The sequence below is a fragment of the Coregonus lavaretus genome (assembly GCF_964263955.1).
Source record: "Coregonus lavaretus genome assembly, chromosome: 3".
In the NCBI taxonomy this organism is placed as follows: Eukaryota; Metazoa; Chordata; class Actinopteri; order Salmoniformes; family Salmonidae; genus Coregonus; species Coregonus lavaretus.
The window spans coordinates 488,934-501,345 of record NC_139990.1 but is presented as its reverse complement, the minus strand read 5'-3'; the positions used below and the strand labels follow the sequence as shown (position 1 = coordinate 501,345).

General features: G+C 42.9%; 1 protein-coding gene across 1 annotated transcript in view; it reads left to right on the top strand.

Moving 5' to 3' along the window:
* The window catches only part of LOC311120386 (protein phosphatase EYA3-like), a 39,843-nt gene that overhangs the window by 4,437 nt on the left and 22,994 nt on the right, over positions 1–12,412 (top strand). Inside the window, exons 2-3 of the mRNA XM_084157842.1 lie at positions 7,997–8,095; positions 10,678–10,727. Coding sequence (XP_084013968.1) covers positions 8,036–8,095; positions 10,678–10,727 — 110 coding nt within the window. The 5' untranslated portion in view covers positions 7,997–8,035. The remainder of the gene's footprint in view (positions 1–7,996; positions 8,096–10,677; positions 10,728–12,412) is intronic.

The following is a 12,412-nucleotide window of genomic DNA, read 5'->3' as shown; positions in this document are numbered from 1 at the left end:
TAGGCTTGCTTCATTGTTGTGCAAAAAGAGTGTGTGTGTGTGTGTGTGTGTGTGCATGTGTGTGTGTACGTGCGCTGTGATTCAGATAGCTAGAAGCGTAGTGGGCAATTCCAGCGTTATGGATGTAATATTTGCACACAAAATGAGAAACAAAATGTCTCCAGAAAATTGACTTATCAAGCATAAATGTTAATGTGTATATTTGTAGAACCCTGTAGGGGAAGTGTAGACACACAATTACAAAGTTCTAAAGTAATACCGCATTGAAATAACGGAACAACAACTTGCGTTATGGATGTGACGGAAATGGACAGGCATTTTTGGGAGAACGGACACATCAGCAAAATTCTGTGAATCTCAAATATTAATAGCCACTTTGAAAGTAAGGCTTGGCTACGCACAAAAACAACAGTGATGAAAATATAACAATGGTCAATAATACTTTAGAGAGGAGGGCTTACTGTTATGGATGTAACGCTGTGAAAATTGAGTGTTTATATGTTAAAGATTTCTTCACCAAACTTCATCATAATACTTTTGTTGTCATCTGAAAATGCAGTGTACCTCAAAGAACTAGTATCGTGAATAGTTATTCCATAGGCTATCAAAGTGCACTCGTGGGTCCCGTCTTAACCAACAATTAATGTACAAATGTGCTAAAAAAAGGCATTTACAATTCTTTATTTGAAAATCTCTATTTCCATTGCGAATTAGAGTGCTGCATACCTCAACAATTATATCAATATTTTGACTTTCATAATAAAACTAGAGGAAAATGTTATGTATGTGACGTTCTGCGTTATGTAAAAGACAGACAGCAAATGATGACACTGCACTCCATTTCAAATGTACAATGTTTTAGTAATTTCATTCTAGATCATTAGTGACAGATGTTCTATTTAAAATATTAAATGTTATTATCAATCACCTACTGAGTAACACAATAAACATACAAAAACTCAAACTCAATTCAAAGTTTTTTTTATAAGCTCATGCTTTGTATTAATCTCACACCCTTTAATCTGCCAGCACAGGCTCTATGAAATGCTACCTCCTTCCCCTGATGTCCACAAAAGGACACAGGGACTGGACGACTTGACCTGCAGCCATCCAAGCCTGGTCGTCCTTGGCTGGCAAGATGTACACAAATCATGTGTGGTCGTTTCTCCTCAAGAACTGCATTTCAATAGCAACAGAGTCAGTCTTTATCTGTTACCAGTCCCACAAACTGCCTGTATATACACTGAGTATACCAAACATTAGGAACACCTTCCTAATTAAGTCGACAGGTACAGCAAGTTCCAGGTTGCCTAGGTCGACAGGTACAGCAAGTTCCAGGTTGCCTAGGTCGACAGGTACAGCAAGTTCCAGGTTGCCTAGGTCGACAGGTACAGCAAGTTCCAGGTTTGCGCCTACAGTACGTCGACAGGTACAGCACGTTCCAGGTTACCTACATAACAGCAGGTGCCGGGATTAGGTCGAGCTTGCGTAATGGTTTTCAAGACAACAGAGATGGATTTTGAATTCACAAAAATCTCACGAGCCAGATCTTAACGCTGCATTAGCCTAGAGGCCAGATTCACAATAGGCCTAAATTCAATAGAAAATGCCAAGGTCAGGTCTATTCGCAAACCTTTAAACCACCTGATTTTAGAATTCGTATGTTAAAAATCAATCAGTGTTACACTGCACTGCAGATAACAGGAATGTTTTATACTTTTAATTTTGTCATAAGTGCCCTCATTAGATTCTACAGCTTTGCTTTTTTGGTCTTGCCTGCTGGTGTTACTGGCCGATTCCAGCGTTATGGACGTTACTTGTGCACGCAAAATCACAACATTAATGTCTCAGAGAATGGACCTTTTTCTATAGTACCCCTTCTTTGGGGGAGTGACTTCTAAATATTGGCCATGTTGGAGAAATGGGAGGCGTTATGGATGTTACATGATCAAAATCTATCTTAACACATTTGTCATTTGGAATGTTTTAAAAATGTTAACAGAAGGCATATAATCTAAAAGGGTGTTTCCTTCTCTTATATATCAACTGGTAAAATTAACCTTTACCAGTTGAAGGTATACACAAATGTTATATTTTATTGTATTACAATTGTTTGCATCAAAAATAGCTAATGAGACAATATACATGTGCTAATACCATCAATCCACTTTTCTAGACACTGGATTAAAGTCAGTATATTTTGGGGTGCTTTTGTTTCAAAAATGCACTCCATGACTATTTACAGATCTTTCGATCTAAAAAAACCCAGTACTGCCACATATGAGATGCATTTCAGCATATATTTTCGAAGAGAATCTTAGCTAGAACTCCATACTTTTCAAGATATCAACAATTGCTTCAGTGAAAGTCTGAAGAATGCATCTCAGAACAAGCGCACAACATGTGGTGAATGCACAACCTTCTGAAGCTAAGATATGAAACATCAATGTCAACCGTTATGGATGTTACGGATATCATTATGCTGGAAAAGGATACTGACAATGAAAAGAGAAACCAATTATAGACCATATAAAGCCTTGATGAAAGTTAGCTTTACAGAGAACGTTTCAAGATGATCCACTGTAAAGTGCATGTTTTACAAAAACGTTAGTGGTCCATGTACTGGGAAGGGTTGCATTGATTGATAAAATAATGGCGCTGGAGAAGATGGCTGCCGTTTTACAGCCCTCTAACCAATTGTACTATTATGTGTGTTTTTCCGCGTTATTTGTAATTTATTTTGTACATAATGTTTCTGCCATCGTCTCTTATAACCAAAAAGATTTTTTCTTCAACGAGACGGCCGCGAAGGATATCCTACAGACACCCGACAAGGCCCAAATCCCCGTCATTCGCATGAGGAAGAGACGGAGATATCGTGGACGTAGGTCGGGGTGCCTCGTAAGGATCCGACGGCGAGCGAGTAAACTGCCGCTCCCATCAATCCTATTAGCCAATCTTCAATCATTTGAGAATCAATTGGATGATTTAAGATTACGGTTATCCTACCAACGGGACATTAAAAACTGTAATATCTTATGTTTCACCGAGTCGTGGCTGAACGACGACATGGACAACATACAACTAGCGGGCTATACGCTACATCGGCAGGATAGAACGGCTGACTCCGGTAAGACAAGGAGTGGCGGTCTGTGTATATTTGTAAACAACAGCTGGTGCACAAAATCAAATACTAAGGAAGTCTCGAGGTTTTGCTCGCCTGAGGTAGAGTATCTTATGATAAGCTGTAGACCACACTCTTTACCAAGAGAGTTTTCATCTATTTTTCATAGCTGTCTATTTACCACCACAAACCAATGCTGGCATTAAGATTGCACTGAATGAGCTGTATAAGGCCATAAGTCAACAGGAAAACGCTCATCCAGAGGCAGCGCTCCTAGTGGCCGGGGACTTTAATGCAGGGAAACTTAAATCCGTTCTACCTCATTTCTACCAGCATGTGAAATGTGCAACCAGAGGAAAAAAAACTCTAGACCACCTTTACTCCACACACAGAGACGCTTACAAAGCTCTCCCTCGCCCTCCATTTGGCAAATCTGACCATAACTCTATCCTCCTGATTCTTGCCCTTAAGCAAAAACTAAAGCAGGAAGCACCAGTGACTTGGTTAATAAAAAAGTGGTCAGATGACGCAGATGCTAAGCTACAGGACTGTTTTGCTAGCATAGACTGGAACATGTTCCGGGATTCTTCAGATAGCATTGAGGAGTACACCACATCAGTCACTGGCTTCATCAATAAGTGCATCGATGATGTCGTCCCCACAGTGACCGTACGTACATACCCCAACCAGAAGCCATGGATTACAGGAAACATCCGCACTGAGTTAAAGGGTAGAGCTGCCGCTTTCAAGGAGCGGGACTCTAACCCGGACGCTTATAAGAAATCCCGCTATGCCCTCCGACGAACCATCAAACAGGCAAAGAGTCAATACAGGACTAAGATTGAATCGTACTACACCGGCTCTGACGCTCGTCGGATGTGGCAGGGCTTGAAAACTATTACAGACTACAAAGGGAAGCACAGCCGCGAGCTGCCCAGTGACACAAGACTTCCAGACGAGCTAAACCACTTCTTTGCTCGCTTCGAGGCAAGCAACACTGAAGCATGCATGAGAGCACCAGCTGTTCCGGATGACTATGTGATCACGCTCTCCGTAGCCGATGTGAGTAAGACTTTTAAGCAGGTCAACATTCACAAGGCCGCAGGGCCAGACGGATTACCAGGACGTGTACTCCGAGCATGTGCTGACCAACTGGCAAGTGTCTTCACTGACATTTTCAACATGTCCCTGACTGAGTCTGTAATACCAACATGTTTCAAGCAGACCACCATAGTCCCCGTGCCCAAGGACTCTTACGATAACCTGCCTAAATGACTACCGACCCGTAGCGCTGACGTCTGTAGCCATGAAGTGCTTTGAAAGGCTGGTCATGGCTCACATCAACACCATTATCCCAGAAACCCTAGACCCACTCCAATTTGCATACCGCCCCAACAGATCCATAGATGATGCAATCTCTATTGCACTCCACACTGCCCTTTCTCAACTGGACAAGAGGAACACCTACGTGAGAATGCTATTCATTGACTACAGCTCAGCATTCAACACCATAGTGCCCTCAAAGCTCATCACTAAGCTAAGGATCCTGGGACTAAACACCTCCCTCTGCAACTGGATCCTGGACTTCCTGACGGGCCGCCCCCAGGTGGTAAGGGTAGGTAACAACACATCTGCCACACTGATCCTCAACACGGGGGCCCCTCAGGAGTGCGTGCTCAGTCCCCTCCTGTACTCCCTGTTCACCCATGACTGCGTGGCCAGGCACGACTCCAACACCATCATTAAGTTTGCCGACGACACAACAGTGGTAGGCCTGATCACCGACAACGATGAGACAGCCTATAGAGAGGAGGTCAGAGACCTGGCCATGTGGTGCCAGGTTAACAACCTCTCCCTCAACGTGACCAAGACAAAGGAGGTGATTGTGGACTACAGGAAAAAAAAGAGGACTGAGCACGTCCCCATTCTCATCGACGGGGCTGTAGTGGAACAGGTTGAGAGCTTCAAGTTCCTTGGTGTCCACATCACCAACGAACTATCATGGTCCAAACACACCAAGACAGTCGTGAAGAGGGCACGACAAAGCCTATTCCCCTCAGGAGACTGAAAAGATTTGGCATGGGTCCTCAGATCCTCAAATTCTACAGCTGCACCATCGAGAGCATCCTGACTGGTTGCATCACCGCCTGGTATGGCAACTGCTTGGCCTCCGACCGCAAGGCACTACAGAGGGTAGTGCGTACGGCCCAGTACATCACTGGGGCCAAGCTTCCTGCCATCCAGGACCTCTATACCAGGCGGTGTCAGAGGAAGGCCCTCAAAATTGTCAAAGACTCCAGCCACCCTAGTCATAGACTGTTCTCTCTGCTACCGCACGGCAAGCGGTACCGGAGTGCCAAGTCTAGGTCCAAAAGACTTCTCAACAGCTTCTACCCCCAAGCCATAAGACTCCTGAACAGCTAATCATGGCTACCCGGACTATTTGCACTGCCCCCCCCCACCCCATCTTTTTACGCTGCTGCTACTCTGTTAATTATTTATGCATAGTCACTTTAACTCTACCCACATGTACTTATTACTTCAACTACCTCAACTAGCCGGTGCCCCCGCACATTGACTCTGCACCGGTACCCCCCTGTATATATAGCCTCCCTACTGTTATTTTATTTTACTTCTGCTCTTTTTTTCTCAACACTTTTTTGTTTTATTCTACTTTTTTATAAAAAATAAATGCACTGTTGGTTAAGGCCTGTAAGTAAGCATTTCACAGTAATGTCTGCACCTGTTGTATTCGGCGCATGTGGCCAATAAAATTTGATTTGATAAGTGTTTTTTGATTTAGCCTATAATTCTGGTGGCTGGCATGGGACATCCTGTTCATGGTTTCCTTAACAAGTCAGTGTCTGATAAATTAGTGCTTATTTTCTAATTTGTTCTTCCTGCATATGACAGTTATGTCAATGTTCTATGGCCAGTGCATTCGGAAAGTATTCAGACCCCTTGACTTTTTCCACATTTTGCTACATTACAGACTTATTCTAAAATTGATTAAATTGTTTTTTTCCTCATCAATCTACACACAATACCCCATAATGGCAAATCAAAAACAGGTTTTTAGAAATCTTTGCAAATGTATAAAAAAATAAAAACTGAAATATTACATTAACATAAGTATTCAGACCCTTTACTCAGTACTTTGTTGAAGCACCTTTGGCAGCGATTACAGCTTCAAGTCTTCTTTGGCATTACGCTACAAGCTTGGCACACCTGTATTTGGGGAGTTTCTCCCATTCTTCTCTGCAGATCCTCTCAAGCTCTGTCAGGTTGGATGGGGAGCGTCGCTGCACAGCTATCTTCAGGTCTCTCCAGAGATGTTCGATCGGGTTCAAGTCTGGGCTCTGGCTGGGCCACTCAAAGACATTCAGAGACTTGTCCTGAAGCCACTCATGCGTTGTCTTGGCTGTGTGCTTAGGGTCGTTGTCCTGTTGGAAGGTGAACCTTCCCCCCAGTCTGAGGTCCTGAGCGCTCTGGACCAGGTTTTCATCAAGGATCTCTCTGTACTTTGCTCCATTCATCTTTCCCTCGATCCTGACTAGTCTCCCAGTCCCTGCCGCTGAAAAACATCCCCACAGCTTGATGCTGCCACCACCATGCTTCACCGTAGGGATGGTGCCAGGTTTCCTCCAGACGTGACGCTTGGCATTCAGGCCAAAGAGTTCAATGTTGGTTTCATCAGACCAGAGAATGTTGTTTCTCATGGTCTGAGAGTCCTTTAGGTGCCTTTTGGCAAACTCCAAGCGGGCTGTCATGTGTATTTTACTGAGGAGTGGCTTCCGTCTGGCCACTCTACCATAAAGGCCTGATTGGTGGAGTGCTGCAGAGATGGTTGTCCTTCTGGAAGGTTCTCCCATCTCCACAGATGAACTCTAGAGCTCTGTCAGAGTTACCATCGGGTTGTTGGTCACCTCCCTGACCAAGGCCCTTCTCCTCCGATTGCTCAGTTTGGCCGGGCGGCCAGCTCTAGGAAGAGTGTTGGTGGTTCCAAACTTCTTCCATTTCACAATGATGGAGGCCACTGTGTTCTTGGTGACCTTCAATGCTGCAGCAATGTTTTGGTACCCTTCCCCAGATCTGTGCCTCGACACAATCCTGTCTCGGAGCTCTACGGACAATTCCTTCAACTTCACTGTCAACTGTGGGACCTTATATAGACAGGTGTGTGCCTTTCCAAATCATGTCCAATCAATTGAATTTACCACAGGTAGACTCCAATCAAGTTGTAATTTAATAATTTAATAAATTTTAGAATAAGGCATTAACATAACAAAATGTGGGAAAAAGTGAAGGGGTCTGAATACTTTCTGAATGCACTGTATCAATGTTCCATGGCCAGTTATATCAGTGTTCTATTGCCAGGGCCCACAGACAGAAGGCTAACGTGGGGAGGTTGGTGGCTGAAAATGAGGTTAGATCTTATCCAGCGGACCACCTATTGATACAACAGCTTGCACCTGAACACCTAATGCCTCTGATATAATTCGCAGAGAATACATTTCCCCAAATGTAGGCTAAGTCACATGTAAGGAGGCACGCTCCCCTTAATCCAACTGTAAACACTGGAGTGGTGGGGCCACGGTGCAACGTCAGTGCTGCACGTGGCTCACCGGTCTCGCCTGCCCTCCCGTGCGGGCGATTAGACCAACCGTGCCCCACTTCCTCCCCCGGTGGGCGACATCGCGCCTCTGTTGATCAAATCCTACGATAGTAGGTGGGCGTGGGGCACCGGAGATGCGTCACGGGGGATGGGGGAAGGGATCGTGGCTGGTCAAAGGGAGACTACTTAAAGCAGTGGTCCTGTCCACTCACACTGTGCATACTGTGTTTTGTCTGTCTGTATACGTTTGTGTGAAGCAGCGTCCAGACAGCCTCCCCAAGACGTAGAGAGTGGACATGTCAGGAGGACGTGGCTCAGCGGACATGGACGATGCGCAGGACCTGCCTGAATTGCCGGTGAGTTCACACTTCACACTGACATTTACCACACTGTCACCTCACACCTTGACATACACTATTGTTTACACCAGTGGCGGTTGGTGACGTTTAAAATGAGGGAGGATGATTTTTTTTTTAAATGAGCATGACATATCTATTACAGCATATTGGATGACTGTCATTCATATTCCATTTACCCAGCTAAATGTAATATCGATAGGTTTAGGCTACTACGTGATACTCCAATTTTTCCTACACCCATCATGAGGTTTCTACAACCTAGCCTATGAATGAAAGCTTAAAATGTAGGTGCACAGGTAGAGAGAGAATTTGGAGTAATCAAGGTGACAGACAGTGACACATTCAGTACCGCCTTCCACACTCTTGCCTGCATCTAGCTGATCTAGTGTGTAATCATTAGTCCAACAGTTGGAAACGAGAGTTTCTATTGGACAAATTCAGTTATGTTTATCTCCATTCCGTTTGCTTCAGTTCCAGAAATGTTTTTCAACAGAATCGGCGGAATGACTACACCCCTGAACACACGCAAACACAGTTCACTTTCATAGCAGCCACATGAAAACAGCATGATAATTTTGCTCGTATAATTCCTTCTCGCATCTACACACTCTCCTCCTCTCACCTTTTCCCTTCGCTTGTGGACTTCAGTGCACAACACATTAGCTGTCTGTGACCAGGCGAAAAAAAACCTTTCCAAGCCAAACCTTCGTATCATAACCACTAAACGCTACACCCAGCCTACATCGTTCTCACCATATTAGCTAACGTCATAGTCAACATAGCAACTAGAACTAACACGTTAGTAAACCCGCTACAATCGTGCAGTACAGTGTACAGTCAGCAAGCAGTTTAGCAGTTACACCAGTGGGCCCAGGTGGCAATAAATTAATAAAACCAAAAGCTTACATTGACTTGGAAGTGTTGGATAGCCATAGCCAGCTAGCTAACATAGCATCCCTCTCTGTTTGAGCCGGGTGTTTGAGTAGGCTAAACTAGCTAGCTTCATTTGCTAGCAAAGTGAAAGTGAAAAAAATACAATGAAATATAGCTAGCTCGCTCTCTCTCTCTTGCTTCTCCTTCATTTGTAAATAAATACATTTGTTCCAAACTGTTAAACTATTGTCTTTCTCTTTGAGTCAACTACTCACCACATGTTATGCACTGCAGTGCTAGCTAGCTGCAGCTTATGCTTTCAGTACTAGATTCATTTTCTGATCCTTTGATTGGGTGGACAACATGTCAGTTCATGCTGCAAGAGCTCTGATAGGTTGGAGGATGTCCTCTGGAAGTTGTCATAATTACTGTGTAAGTCTATGGAAGGGGGTGAGAACCGTGAGCCTCCTAGGTTTTGTATTGAAGTCAATGTACCCAGAGGATGACGGAAGCTAGCTGTCCTCCGGCTACACCACGGTGCTATCCTACAGAGTGCTGTTGAGGCTACTGTAGACCTTCATTGCAAAACATTGTGTTTTAATCAATTATTTGGTGACGTGAATATATTTCGTATAGTTTTATCTAAAAAGGATAACTTTTTTTATTTTTATGAAATTCACTCCTCCACTGGTTGACACTCCAACTGACTGTCATCGTTTGAGGGTCGTTCCACGAAATGAGTGCCTTTTGCGTCCATTTGATATTTTAAATAGAAATTGTGCACAAAATTGAATTTTTAAAAGCCTCATTAAATTAAGTGTCCTTTTTAATATGACAAATATAATACATCAGATTTCTTATATGAATATAAACTTGCTGAAGTGCCAAAATTCTGCATGTCCCTCTGTGACTTCTAGGAAGATTTTAACCCACCTAATCCCAACATTTCTCCATGTTTTCACCATCATTGTAAAACCTGAGTTATTTTGTTGCTTTGACAGTCATTTCTGAAAATTCTAATTTATTTAATGTGGTTAGTGATTCATTGTAACGTAAAAATAAATAAAACTGGCCCTCATTTTAAGGTCAGCCCTGTTAGGTGAACTGAACTCTCGTTTTAATATGGTGAAAATGTGGCTTGAAAAAACTCTAAAGAAACATTAAACATCTAATGTATCTCTTTGAACAGAAACTAGTAGTCAGATCATAGAGTAAAATAGCTGGTTCTACTCTTTTTGGCCATTTTCTGGTGGAAAATTGAGCGGGTCGAGCAAAACATGTCAGCCCAGTTACCCATAGATAGACCGGCTAGAAATGTTTTAACATTTAAAAAAATGTTTATAAAGATTGCATTCAATTGCCTCTCCCTGTTGCACACAACAAGCTTCCATTCCTCCTGTCACAAAGGGATTTATGGATTATTTAAGATGAAGTCGTCAACCCTGTTAGTCTTCTGTGTTTATTTGGCACTTAATAGGCAGTTACTATAGTTTTTATTTTATTTAACCTCTTGAGATGGGAAATCATGTTTTTATTAAGTTGAACGTGCTCTTTGACAGAATATTAAAATTAGGTGAAATATATATATATTTTTAAATCACCTGTGTTAACTACTCAAAAGGCACCTAATTGGTGGAACGCCACTTGTGTTTTGAGACTTAAAAGAAGAGTTAACGTCATGTAGCCTATGTGTCTTACTTTCACAGACCAAGAAGGCCAGACATGTGCTGGACGTTGGACTGGACCAAGAGCCAAGGTCAGTATTCATTCTTTTATTTTCTAACCTTCAATGCTTTTTAAAATGGCCAATTTCGTCTCCCCTGGAAAGTCACTCAGAATGAATAAGATGCATGTTGTGATAATGTGACCGAAGGAGCAGACATTTGAGAGGGCCTATCCGCTTTGTCACTCACACACACTAGAAGATTCTTGAGTGATTGTTTCTTATTTTTTTTGTATTGTGGCTGTTAGTGGTGTGTTATGCTGTTCATGGCCTTTCAAAGATTCTCATACGGATGGCTAGACCAATAAGTGCATTGCAGAATAGTTTGATGGTCCATTTTGACTTTACTCTCATTACCACAGGTAATGCTGACCAGAGTATGTGAGTGGCGCTGGAGCGGAGCGTGTCCAATTTGACTGGAGCGCGGAGCAAGATTCCCAAAGGCTGGAGCGTCGGCCTTCTCGCCCCGCTCCAATTTTCCTCCAATAGCGCTCACTTCACGAGCTCAGGGCATGCCCGGCCCAGCATGCATTTGTAGTCTACTTGTGTGCTGCTATAGCCCCTTTGCTTTAGCTACTGTCATGGAGTTCACTAAATATTTTCATAAAGAAACTGATAAAAACACACAGGTGCTAAATCAAGGTGACTTACAAAGATGAGGACCAAGAGCAAGAGAGGGAGTGCGGTGATGTAGTGTCCACAACTAAAGAATCACTGTGGAATCTGAAAAGACACGCATCCTGAAAGCATGATGGGGTACTTATTACTACGTGCACATGCTAAAAGAAAGGAACGAGGTGGGTAGATAATTAAGTGTGTCATTGTAGCAAAGTATTTATACACTAAAAATCAGATCTCTTAAAAGTTTCCTTCATTTTTGTTCTATTATCTATACAACAGGCCATCATTGATTTTGGCCCAATAGGCCTGGCATATTCCCACGTTCAAGGAGCTTTCCGTTTTGATTGAGTTATTTTGCCTTAAAACCTTTAGGTCTACCTATAGGAAAAATAACAACTCTGCATCTCTGCCCAGCCTGGCGAGAGAGGCCTAAAGGGTGTTTACCATCCCCAGTGGCTCTGCAAGTGAGGAGAGGATATTCTCCGCTGCTGGCCTGACTCAAGGCGCGGTCGCATGAGCCTGAAGCCAGAGACTGGACAAACTCGGGTTTCTAAAAATGACACTGTAGACTGAGCCTAATAAGGCATTTCATTTAATTTGTATTGAATTCTAAGTAAGTAAGTAATTTCTAGGCTATAATGATTTAATAAAATGAAATGTTGTTTAAATGCTGAGCGCTTTAGGTTCCTACCAGCCTAGTGTGTCGCACTCGCTAATGCTTCACAATGTATTTATTTGTAGGCTGTAGCCTTGAAATAATACAGCCCTAAACAATTAATTTTCATTCCTTCTAAGGCTCCCTGTCTGGCTCCTGACCTATTCAGTGTGTTTATATGCTGTTTAATATGACATGTAGCCTATTTGAAATGATGTGCGCTTCTTACATTCAGCTTTTCATGTTTATTAAAATACTTTTCATTCAAATCCATATGGTTTTGTTTCAATACTTCAAAACCAAACGGTAGGTCCAGGTAGTCACAAAAATAGATGTGTGTTTAGTTAAATTGTGATTTTAATGAATGGAGAGAATTTGGAGCTGCAGTTTTTTTTCTTCCTGTGAGTGCGGAGCGGTATTTAGCGGAGCGGTTGGAAAGGAC